The sequence below is a fragment of the Maylandia zebra genome, linkage group LG17 (genome assembly GCF_041146795.1).
Source record: "Maylandia zebra isolate NMK-2024a linkage group LG17, Mzebra_GT3a, whole genome shotgun sequence".
Classification (NCBI taxonomy): domain Eukaryota; kingdom Metazoa; phylum Chordata; class Actinopteri; order Cichliformes; family Cichlidae; genus Maylandia; species Maylandia zebra.
Genome location: NC_135183.1, coordinates 17,217,936 through 17,230,665, shown reverse-complemented (window position 1 = coordinate 17,230,665; position 12,730 = coordinate 17,217,936). Strand labels below are relative to the sequence as shown.

At 38.2% G+C, this 12,730-nt stretch overlaps 2 protein-coding genes and 1 long non-coding RNA gene across 3 annotated transcripts; all 3 read right to left on the bottom strand.

Annotated features, from left to right (window-relative positions):
* Nucleotides 1–16: 16 nt before the first annotated feature.
* LOC101483048 (histone H3) lies at nucleotides 17–439 on the bottom strand. The gene has a single exon (XM_024805592.2). The coding sequence runs from the start codon at nucleotides 437–439 to the stop codon at nucleotides 29–31; it is 411 nt and encodes a 136-aa protein (XP_024661360.1). The 3' UTR covers nucleotides 17–28.
* Nucleotides 440–3,855: 3,416 nt separating this feature from the next.
* LOC101483325 (histone H1.10) lies at nucleotides 3,856–4,862 on the bottom strand. Its single transcript, XM_004564887.6, has one exon. The coding sequence runs from the start codon at nucleotides 4,814–4,816 to the stop codon at nucleotides 4,181–4,183; it is 636 nt and encodes a 211-aa protein (XP_004564944.2). The 5' UTR covers nucleotides 4,817–4,862; the 3' UTR covers nucleotides 3,856–4,180.
* Nucleotides 4,863–11,748: 6,886 nt separating this feature from the next.
* Nucleotides 11,749–12,685, bottom strand: LOC143413140 (uncharacterized). The gene is made up of 3 exons (XR_013093726.1): nucleotides 12,631–12,685; nucleotides 12,460–12,528; nucleotides 11,749–11,948 (listed from the first exon to the last, which is right to left on the bottom strand). It is a non-coding gene; the product is annotated as an uncharacterized LOC143413140 (long non-coding RNA).
* Nucleotides 12,686–12,730: the final 45 nt, after the last annotated feature.

The following is a 12,730-nucleotide window of genomic DNA, read 5'->3' as shown; positions in this document are numbered from 1 at the left end:
GTTGTGTATAAAGTGGTCTCAGATCAGCTTATGCCCTCTCTCCGCGGATGCGGCGGGCTAACTGGATATCTTTGGGCATGATAGTGACCCTCTTGGCGTGAATGGCGCACAGGTTGGTGTCCTCGAATAAACCGACCAGGTACGCCTCGCTTGCCTCCTGCAAAGCCATAACAGCAGAGCTCTGGAAGCGCAGGTCGGTTTTAAAGTCCTGAGCGATCTCCCGGACCAGGCGCTGGAAGGGTAGCTTGCGGATCAACAACTCAGTAGATTTTTGGTAACGGCGGATCTCCCTCAAAGCCACGGTTCCGGGCCTGTAGCGGTGAGGCTTCTTCACGCCACCGGTGGCCGGGGCACTCTTACGGGCAGCCTTTGTAGCTAGCTGCTTCCTGGGAGCCTTTCCTCCGGTGGATTTACGTGCTGTCTGCTTCGTTCTAGCCATGTTTAGTAACTATCGGCTTCCTTTCTTCAGTGCCGTCACCAGTCTTATAAAGCCAGCGCCGGCGTGTGGGCAGCGCTAATTGGTCCAATCTGTGCGCGTGATCAATGGCTCGTCTGTTGAAGCGGGAAAATCAAAAGTCCTGATAAGGAAGTGAAGCCATAGATTAAGCGCAGTGATTCAAACCAGAGCTGAATGAAACACACCCCAAAACGCAGAGCTTAATGGAAAACACAACTTTTATCAAATCATTTAAAAGATAAAGCCAATTAGACTGAATGTAGACTGGTGTATTGGTATACAATATACACAAAATAATAGTAGTTTTATCATTCTTAATATGTATGCTCCCTCTTGTCAAAATGAGCAAGAATACCTTAGTAGGCTGGCCTTTATTAATACATTTATTCAAGACAACGATACTTACAGCATATGTTTTGGGTGATTTTAATGCTGATCTCACAGACAGCAGTTCTTGGTTTGCTAACCACTTAACCCACTTTTGTGAAGTTAACAATCTTATCCTGTCTACCCAAATGTTACTGCCTGCAGAGAGCTATACATACATAAGTGAAGCCTGACATAGTACATCATGGCTGGACCACTGTATCTGTACAGCTGATGGACATGCAGCTTTAGCAAACATGACTATTAGGTATGAGGTAACTCTGTCAGGCCATATACCTTTTGGTTTTACTGTGAATGTGGAACAAATGCCAGCAACAACTGGAAATAATATTGCTAATATTGCTACCAGTGTAAAATTAGACTGGTCAGCATTTGGTGAAGATGATTTCTTAGCTTATCATAGTAATACCGATATACATCTGAACAACATTTCTTTGCCCAAAGAAGCTATTTTGTGCAAGGATGTCAACTGTAAGAATGCTGTGCATAAACATTTACTCTGCTCCATGTATGATGATATAGTGACTGCTCTGTATGAAAGTGGTACACTGCTTGATAAACAATATAAGCATAAGAAACCTAACATCAGACCTGGCTGGAAAGAACATGTATCCATGTACCATGATCAAGCTCGCATAGCTTATAAATGTTGGGCCATGGCTAGAAGACCTAAACAAGGCCCAGAAAAAATGTGCTAATGCCAGATATAAGTACGCTGTTCGCTTTATAACTAAAAATGAGCAAATGCTGACAGCAGATTCTTTGTCCAGGAAAATGTTGTGTAATAATATGACAGATTTTTGAAAAGAGCTCTTAATGACTGTAAACCATTTCTACCATCAACTGTTGAAGGTGTTTCTGGGGCAGATAACATTGCAGCATTATGGAGACAGCATTACAGTGCGTTGTTTAACTGTATAAAAAGTGAACCATATGAGGACAATTTTGACATGAGTAATGACACAATAAGTGTAAGGACATATGAAGTATATGGAGCCATTCATAGGTTATCTGATGATAAATCCTCTGGTTTGGATCACATCACTGCAGAACATTTAAAACATGCTAGTGTAAGGCTAGCTCCTCTTCTAGCACTCTGTTTCACTGGGTTTATGATTCATGGCATATTACCAGACTCAATGCTGTGTATTTTACTGGTACCAGTTATGAAGGACAAAGCTGCAAATGTGAGCTGTTTGGATAATTATAGGCCGATTGCACTAGCCAGTATTTTATCTAAGGTGTTAGAAAGAATCTTGTTTGACAGAGTTAGTGTGTTCTGGTTCTGGATTTCTGTGAACCACAGAAGCCTTTTTGATAAACTGAAGAGACGGGGAGTTCCTCAGTACATCGTGAGGATTCTTTCTTACTGGTACGCTCATCAGAACATGCAGGTTAAATGGGGAAGCAGTATTTCTGCCCCCTTTGGTGTCAGCAATGGTGTTAGACAGGGTGGGATTTTGTCTCCAATTTTATTTAATCTATATGTTGATGATTTGTCCATACAGCTGAGAGCCTGTAACACTGGGTGTATATTAGGTGAAGCACTGATAAATCATCTTATGTATGCAGATGACCTGGTTGTTTTTAGTCCAAGCAGTGCTGGGTTACAGGATCTTCTCAATGTCTGTACTGAATATGGTGTGCAATATGATATAAAGTACAATGCTGTTAAAAGTGCTGTTTTGATATGTAGAACCAAGCAGGATAAACACCTACATTTTCCTTTGTTTAAACTGCCCCAAAAAACTCTTGAAGTTTATAAAAAGATGAAATACCTCGGCCACTTTATTACTGAGCAAATGAATGATGATGATGACAACGGTGTAAGCTCTATGTGCAGGCAAATACTATCACACGCAAATTCAGCTTTTGTTCACTTCCAGTTAAAGTGGCTTTGTTTAAAGCGTATTGCACATCCTACAAACAATGTAGCATGCAGAAGCTGCATGTTGCATATAATGATGCGATGAGAATCCTTTGCAGGATACCTAGAAGGGGTGGTGCCAGCCAGATGTTTGTAGCTGTGGGTGTTTGGACTTTTAAAGCACTTTTAAGAAAGTTAATGTTCAATTTTAGAGAATGACTGGATGGTTCGAGTAACAGTGTAATTTTAGCACTCACAGATCCGACAGTGAGTGGTTCCCATTACTCATCCAGTCTGAGAAAGCACTGGTTGAAGTGTTTGTGTATTTATTGATTTTTTTTAAGTAATTGTGTTTTATGTATATTTTGGTTTATTCTTTGTGTGTGTGTGTGTGTGTGGGGGGGGGGGGGGGGGGGGGTGTATTTCTGTCTTGTTTTTATGGACATGAAGTCTGCCCATAAAGATTGATTGATTGATTGATTGATTGATTGATTGATTGATTTTTCCGACACCATTAAATTGTCAGCAGACAAGAAAGCTACTACAGCCTGCAAACAGACGAGTTGGTGAACACAGAAGATATCAAATTAGTGCATACATTAAAAAACATAACCAAATAAAACATATGTATTTTACTCAGACTATCTTCTAAGATCGAAGATTTTAGAGAATATTTTATTTTCAATTTAACTGAACTCACCAGGTATTGTATGTCTCTTACTTGTTTAAGCCCCGTTTTAATTTTTGTTTAATGTTTTTGGCTGATGGCTGAGACTTATGGACGTGTAAAACCAGTCACAAATTCAGAGATTGCATTGGTCTACATGGACTGGGTCTTCCAAAAGGCCGGAAGTGAGCGGCTGTGAAATTGGACACCCCGACTAATTAAAAAAAAAAAAAAAAAAAAAAAAAAAACCCACACACACACCCTCCTGACAGCTCATGGTTCTCCTGGCTTTGCTGAGCTTATTGGTTTAACATCATTTCTCCTTGCATTATTAGTACCCGGTTTTTAACATTAAACCCTTTAAAATTTCACCTGCGACAAGGAAACTTGGTATAAATAATTTGCATCATGTTCATCACGCTCAACCTGAGTTAAACAGACTTCTAAGGCTGTGCCATGACAGGAACAATAACAATATTGATGTAAAAATAAGTTTTATTTATGAACAGACTTTCGAATAGAAAGTGCAAACAGTACACGTTAACAGCACATCAGAAAGCATATTTACAAGCTTTAAATTTTCAGGAAAAAAAACCACACACACACACACACACACCAAAAGGGTAATTCTTCGTGGATATTTACAGTCCAGAGGCGGGTGGGATAGGAACCAGTCCAATTACAGTCTGTGATAAAGCCAACATGAAGCATAAAGGAGTCCGATGAGCAACCGGAGGATCTCTCAGAGAAACAGCTGGTGGCTCTAAAAAGAGCCTTTTGTTGCGAAGAAGAAGCGAGTGGTTTACTTCTTCTTTGGTGTAGCCTTCTTGGCCTTAGCAGCTTTAGGCTTTGCAGCCTTCTTTGCAGGCTTTTTGGGGGTCGCTGCTTTCTTGGGCGCGGCTGTCTTCTTCACCTTGGGGCTCTTTGCCTTCTTGGCCACAGCCTTCTTTGCAGCTGCCGTGGGCTTCTTTGCCTTCTTCGGGGTGGCTTTTGCTGCTTTGGGCTTCTTGGCGGTGGCTGGTTTCTTAGCTGCAGTTGCCTTCTTTGCCGCCGGCTTCTTTACTTTAGCAGCGGGCTTTTTGGCTGCCTTCTTGGGCTTCTCCGCTGGCTTTGCTGCCTTGAAAGAACCGGATGCCCCGGTTCCGGTGGTGTGGACCAGAGCGCCTTTCTGCACCAGGCTTTTCAAAGCGCGCCTGACGTGAGCAGAGTTATGCTCTACGTCGTAACCGCGAGCGACGAGATCCTTCTTAATAGCAGCCAGAGAGAGTCCTTTACGTTCTTTGGACTCTTTCACAGCTTTTACGATGAGCTCGCTAGCGGACGGGCCAGACTTCTTGATAGTCTTGCTTGCTGATGCCTTCTTCTTCTTGGCCGGGGCCTTTGCTGGAGCTGCCTCGGCGGCCGGTGCTGGGGCTGCTGCGGGAGCGACTTCTGCCATGTCGTTAAGAGAGTGGTGTTTGTCGATGAGACGATAGAAATCTCCGCACAGTGACTGGAACTTAAATACAACACGAGAACCGTGGAGACTCAACCCTGCCTGCAGCTCACAGCTGCAGCGAGAAGACCTTGGCTCTTGTGTTTTCTCCTCTTAATAAACTACGTTAAAACAATATCTGAAGGTGAAAGTAGATAAAAATTTCAAATCGAATCGATAGAGAAGAACTTTCTCTTTATAGGGAAGCTTTATAAACTTTATTAGTTTTCTGCAATTTGTTTTGGAAGCCTTTAAACCTGCCCTGTCCGCCGCGCCGTGAGGCACCGATTCGTGTCTTTTCTCCGACATTTTTCTTCTAAATGCGTTAAAATCTAAAATAACCCCTCAAAAACGAGGTAAACAGCGAGGCAACATGTTTGTCCACACATGCTATGTCAAAACAATGATCCCCGTCGGATACCTTTTCATAAAACTGAGGTTATTTCGGTGCCTGCAAACACACATGAGTTGGTGGAGGAAACAGTGTAACTCGTTAACTCCACACACTCTGTGCCCTCAATTTACTGTAGATTTTCATTAATTAATGATACACGAATTATAGCTCTGGCTCCGTGAAATGTGTAATATGGATAAATCTAACAGTTTAACAGCACTACAGCTCTTAGACAGGCAAACAGACTATAGCTCCACCAGGCTCAGCATCATCATATTGCATCCCAGTTCACTGGCTACTGCATCCCAGTGCAGTCAAAACGCTAATCATCGCTAATAACACCCATCAAAAGAAAATTACAAGTAAATATCCAGAGCTGACAATGTTCACATAAACAGGAATAGATTAAACAGTTAGTCTGGAAAGTTCTGGCAGGAAACTCTCCACTTCCTTAACCATAGCTGCTTTTTGGCCAAATGTCAGTGGCTGTAAGCTGGAACTCCTAAAATTAAGTGTTTCAGTACTTTCACTGCTTGACTCTAGTGTTGTGTGTTTGTGTATATATATACATATATATATATTTTCTTGATTTGCTTTGAATAATGACTCATGGTTGTCAAGCAGTTAGTTCATTTGAATATTAAGCCTCTTGTGGGTGTGGGTACCTTCTCTGAGTTTGAACTCAGCAATTTGAGTCAGTATTGGTGGTTCAAAGTTAGAAATGCTCAGCCAAACTTAAATACTGAAAAATACTGAAAATAAAGTAAAAGTTTATATTTAGTTACTGATTTTAGTTGGATTTTTTAAATGTTTTAAACTGACATTTTCTTGTTAAACAATACAATTAAATATACATTTCTACTCATTTCTACAATACGTTTATAATTAAGTTACTTTGAATTCGTGTATTGGTCATTTCATCAGTTTAAAATTAGATTACATCATTAAACTTTATTTAATCCCACACTGGTACAACAGGAAGAGATCTCCGTCGGATATGTTTTTACAAAGGAAGAATAGTGAAACTATATGTTGGAAAAATAAAAGTAGAAAGAAAAAATAGATTAATAAAATCATTAGAATTTTTTTAAATTCCACAATAATATGCTATATACAAATGGTTAAAATGTTGAGTAGAATTATAATTGTTAACAATAATATTTGATTATCTACAGAGCAAACAGTGGAAGTGATGAACATGTATTTTTAGACAGTGTTTATCCTGTTTGGATATTGTACAGTTTGACTGCTAAAGATAACGACCTGCAATAGCACTCCGTCCTGCTGTTGAAGGACTCAGGTCCTCCACAGTCTCATGCAGCGGATAGCAGGTGTTGTCCATAATCGACATTAGCTTAGCCAACAACTGCCTTCTCTGTGGGATCTATCTAGGGGACTATCCAGGACTGAGCTACTCTCTTTAGGTAACCATCTTCTGTAGGTTTGTAAAAATTACAGGAAAAAAAAAATCACACTTCCTGTTTTGTGTGGAATGAAAAAGCCTAAGATGGTTGTAGTGGTAATGAAGATAAATATGAGCAAGGAATTCAGTGCATATGGGGACTTTATTTGTTTTGGGGATTAGACCCAAACCTTTGCTTTCTTTCCTCTTGTTAATTTTAGTTCAAAAACTGTCTAAATGCTGTTTTTCTGTTTCAGAATTGGCCTTTAGGAGTAACATAAAAGCACAATCAGTCCTCATGGAGTAAAGCTATTGATCTATTACCCCTTACCTGACACAAATATATAAATGTTTTAAATTATGACAATTTGAGTGATAAAATTCTGCATAATTATTAAACTAATTACAAATTATATATATATATATATATATATATATATATATATATATTTAGATAGATAGATAGATAGATAGATATATATAGATATAGATATATATATATATAGATATAGATATAGATATATTATTAGCCATCGGCAGGCCATATTACACACTATCCAAGCCAGAATTACGCAGTGCTACTACTACTGTACAGCTATCTAGCTAATCTTAGTAAGCTGAAAAAGAAAAGTTAGCTATACATTTTCACTTTATCAGCTAACAGGTACTTAATTAGCAGGGCAGGGGTCTGACTTGAAACTGGAAAAACAGCATTATCTTTGACTACGAGTTCAAATAATTCAAAACTTGCCAATCCCAAGGTTTTAGCTATAGAGCCTATGCTGAACAATAGCCATATCTAGTGGCTCTAATAATATGCATAGTTTAAAAAGTGACCATTATGTATATATTGTATTACATATACCTTAAATTGTCTAAAATATGTGACCCTGAGAAACTTTAAACAAATAGTTATTATTAAAATATTTAATCGAAAATTTATGACATTCTTTTTCTGTTATATCCGTGAAAGCAAGGCCAGGGGTGTTTATAATGTGCCTTTTTGTATGTTGTCCAGCAGAAAACAAAAAACCTGTATAAGGTAGATTTACTTCAGGCCTGTTCAATCATACTGCATCAGATTTTATTAGGTGCAGTTTTTTGTGCTTCAAAACCCCGCTCAAGTATTGTACTAACATTCGAAGTATTGAGCCCTTTTATAATGGGCGTGTCTAACCTATATTTCATACTAACATGTTTATAGCTGTAGCTCACATGTTTAATTGTTAAATATTTTTATTTTAAGTACTGAAACAGTGAAGGTAAGTTGAATAATTATTATTTTGATTCAACTAATGTTCGATAAAGGTCAGTGAACAAGGATGCAGTTTATTAAAGCAACGTAGATCTTAGTTTAAAACAACTAGTTGAAGTCATAGCTTTCTTTCTATTTCACATAGTAATATTTATAATACAGGAATATCTGAATCAGTAACTAAGAAGTTAAACTAACTAAATTTAGGAAAACGCTGTGGGACTTCGTGCCTGGACAGTTTCTTCCATCAGCCCTAGTGTGTTTGCAGACACTGAGAAAACCTCGGGCTAATGAAAACATGTCCGCAGAAACTAGGTGTTTATGCATGAGATGTCTGCAGAAACATGTTATCTCGCTGTTTAACCTCATTGTTTGTGGTGTTTGTGTATTTTTAAAGCATTTACAATAAGAAATTGCAGGGCAAAGAGACGGAGCAGTGTGTCGAAGAGAGGTTTAAGTCCGCCTCAAGCAAACTGTAGATGAACAGTAAACGTCTACAATGCTTCTTTGTAAAGAGCAAGTTCTCCGCTATCGTATCGGTTTAAGTTCATGCTTCAGTTTCTCATTTAAATGTGATTTTAAAGCCGTTTTTGGTGACGAAAAAACACAACTATCTGCGCCCTCCCGCCGCGGACACGAGCAGCAGGCTGGGTTGAGTCTCCATGGTTCTCATGATGCGTTTAGGTTCCTGTTTCTTTCGGAAATTCCAATTTGGCTGTGTAATTATATTATTGGCATTATTACTATTAGTTATTTTTAGTCAGTCGGGTGACAACACGATGACAGGGGGAGCTTCACAAGCGCCCAGTGACTCTGCCGCCCAGGCCAAAGCTTCAGGGAAGAAGAAGAAAGGAGGATCCGTTGTGTACAGAGCTGTGGCCGCCTCCCAGGACCGCAAAGGTCTTTTCTACTACGCCATAAAGCAGGCGCTGACCTTCCAGGGCTACGATGTGGATCAGCACGGCTTCCTCATCAAACGCGCCATTAATATGCTGGTAAAAAGCCCAAGTAGGTGTTAAGGGAAACTGCACTGGAAGAAGTGCCCTCCGCTAAGCCAAGTAGGCCGCTGGTTCCTCTGAATCAGCGTCCAAGAAGAAAGCGTTAGCTCGGAGAAGATGCTTAAGAAGCTCAAAACGCTCTTTTAAGAGCCACCAAACTGTACACTACAGGGCTGATTTCATTTTCAAATGAAGAATGAATAAAATTAATACACACATCACCCCTTCAGACCTCATCAACTTAATATAAATGGCTGTTTTGCTTCCAGATACCAAGTGATTTAAGACAAAGGTGAGAAGCTGTGCTATTATTCACTCATAGGAGCGAATCTAGGATCAAAACTTTACAGGAGTTCAGCCCTCAAATCATAACACTAATGTTGCCTATTTGATGCTGTTCAGAGAGAAAATGTACATAAGTGGACACTTTAGTCAAATTAATGACCCTGCATTATCAGAAGAATTGGAACTTTTGCTTGCTAACATTTTAGGCAGAGTGCATTTTGGATTTTACCACTCATTTGTTTCATGAAATTACCTCTTAATGTTATTTCTGCTGCAGCAACACGTCTGGTTTATTAATAAGGGATAATATTAAATCACTGTGCAGTTAAAGCACACAGTGCCTCTGTGTAAGTGCACTGTAACACCATGACATCTAGAAAAGTGCACATTAAAGCCATTTTTGGGTGCTTATTGAAGATTTCTCTGGGGTGATATTTTATAAAACTATAATGGGGTAGAAGTTCAGACTTTTTTAGATGATCCGTGACGGCATGTCAGTCTGTTACGGTTTAAGAAGAAAATGGGTTAAATTCATGAATCTAAGATTTAAATTAAAGATCTGGGGTTAACACAAGAAATTGAAATCTACATAAATGATAATAAAAAAAACAATAAGCACCCTATTTGCCTATAAATCCAACAGATGCAGCAATTTCCTCAACAAGGATGATTTAAAATTTAGTAGACAAATATGATCTTGTTGTCTCATTCATGATGGTGTTTTTTTTTTTTGTTTTTTTTTTTGCATTTATCTCTTTAATAAAAAAGAATAACTTAGTGATAATATAAAGGCAGAGTTTTTATGATGGGAGTGACCACTGCAGTTCATTAAAGGTCACTCGTGGATAATGCTGATATTGAATTATGTAAAACTGTGGGAGAGACTGGATTGTCCTGAGGTAGTGTATTCTGTATTCTCCTGACATGGCATGTAGCTGTCAGGCATCCCACTATATCACTGCTTGATTTGGCTTTTTAAGCAAAAGTCAAATCAAAGAATAATATTACTAATCAAATAATCATATCACATAAATTAGATTAAATTTATAATCTAACATGTTAAAAATGAGCAGAGAAAAAGTCCAAAGTTATAAAACAAATTTATATTGATTAAACCTATACCTGATTATATTCTGATCAGTATTAAGCGTTTAAGCATAATTAACCATTGGCAAAATCACATATAAATTATGATTCTGTCTTAAAAACTACAACATACTTATTATCTTATATCTCTTATTCAGATTAAATACATAATGAGGGGCCAGAGACATATTTCTTATCTTTTCACATCCATGTAATACAGTAGGATATAAAATGCATTATCTCAGTCTTCTTATTGTTATTCTATAAATATGTGGCCATGATTTGATTGCTAATGTGAACAACTGTGGTAAAAGAGGAAACCATGGTGATTTCATGACTTAGTTAGTTACAATACAGCACAGATCATTTTTAGAGCTAGAAACAATAATTTACAAGTCAATATTCAAAATCTTTTCAACCAGAGAGATGGGGGCTACAGTTTGAGTGGGAATGAAAATTTTCAAGTGCATGTGGTGAGAACTACTAGGAAAGTTTTTCCGTGCTTGAAATAAATGATCAGTCAGTCAATCAATCTTTTATACAAAATAGTTGCGAGATTCCTGCTGTAAACACATTCAGATCTTTAGCTTTGGGACTTTGACTTTGAGAGATAAGAAACCCAGTTTCCAACAACAGGAACATTGTGGAATATATCATTTTGTTTTCAGAGGTCAGCAGCAAACAGACAGAGCACAGTCTGCAGGATCCAGCTTTCTGTCTATAAAAAGTGATCACTCCAGACATTCTCCCCCAGTTTTCAGGTATATATTTGGATCCTCGGACACGAGGTAAGAGATTGTTTTTACTGTAAATTGAGCTAAAGATGGAGATTTAGGGTTTTTGGGTTTATAGATTCTCAGGATAAAATAATTAATTCATCCGGATTTGCCAACATGAACACGGGTGTTTCTATTTCACTGATTAATATGTGTTTATATTAAGCACCTTCTAGATGTTGGAATTTTTGTATTTGGTACAAAACTTATTTTCAGAAAATAAACTGTCACAAAGGGAATTTGCTGCAGTAGCTAAAAGAAGACCAGAAATGAAAGACAGAAGACAAACTACTAACAACTCAGAACCACAAACATAGCACAGAAATATAGATTTTTCTGGAGGTCAGAACTGGTATTAAACTTTTTCATTTGGGACATTACAGTGTTTGTAATAATCTGAAATGTTTTTGGTTGATACCCATAGAGATACGAAGAGGAGTAATGTTTGTCTGGACAGCAGGTGGCCTTTGTTTTAGGATGTCTTAAAGGATCCGGTCTCTGCCATTTGTGGACACTGGTTCTGCAAACAGTGCATCTCCTCATACAGTGCACTTCATCAGGAGACTTAGAGTAGCTGTGTTGTGGCTGCCATCAGCAGCTGTTATTGAGTTTAAGGTAATTTCATGGTTTTAAGTTACAATAAATACATTAAAAATATTTTATTTTTAATAAATCAATTATAATGTATACATTGTTGGTCTTAAAAAAAACACATTTAAAGGTTCTACAAAATGTTTCCAGGGTGGAACCAATGTTCAGTCTGTTGTTCAGGGTTGATGATAATTCCAGTTACACGCCACACTCGGTAGAGGGCAGCAGCATGCTTTCCTTTCTCAACAGGTGGTACAGATTTGGAGAAGGATGCAGTGAAGTTTTTCAGCTGTGGGTACAGAGTGTGCGCTGCAAGATATGTTTTCGTTAACCCCTTCAAGTTAAAAATAAGATGCTTATGTGTCACAGAACTGTTGACTTTATGTTAGTCACGTGTAATACAGAATGTGTCAACATTTTGTAAAGGTCAAATTGTGAATGTTTTTGTATTGTTGAATAATATACTTTATTGTTTACTGTCTATGAGAACGACTTACTTTGAAAATTGATTATTTTATGTTGTTTGTACAGTTCTCACAGCATTGGTTGTGGCACCTGTGTCCAATACATGCCAGTAAAAATAAAGAACGCCTCATGTCCGTTTTTCAACTTGGAGGGAGTTACATGTGTGGAAAGTAAGACTAAAGATCTGATTAAATAATTTCTGAAAACTGGACTTCTGTCTGTGTTGTTTCTTTTTCATTTGACATTTGTAATTTGACAATGACACTCCACTTTACATGACATTTCTAAAGCCTAGTGGTCCCTACGCTTCCCTACACAAAAATGAAAAAAACCAAACAAAAGACAATTCACTTACCTAGCTTTCTAATGAAAAAACAGGAGAAAACGTATTCAACAAAAATGGCTTCTCACGCCTACTACGCTGCTGCAGTGAAGGATATATACAAAGTGAACAAAGCGTACGATCGCTACTTGACAAATCTATTTACAGCTATTTACAAAATGGACATAATAACGCCAGACATACACATGAAAACTCTACACTGCAATAAATCAACACACAGGTTCTTGGTTAAGTGGTGGCGGTTCGGGGAGAGGGGCCAGGTCATCCGGTAGTTAAGTACTGG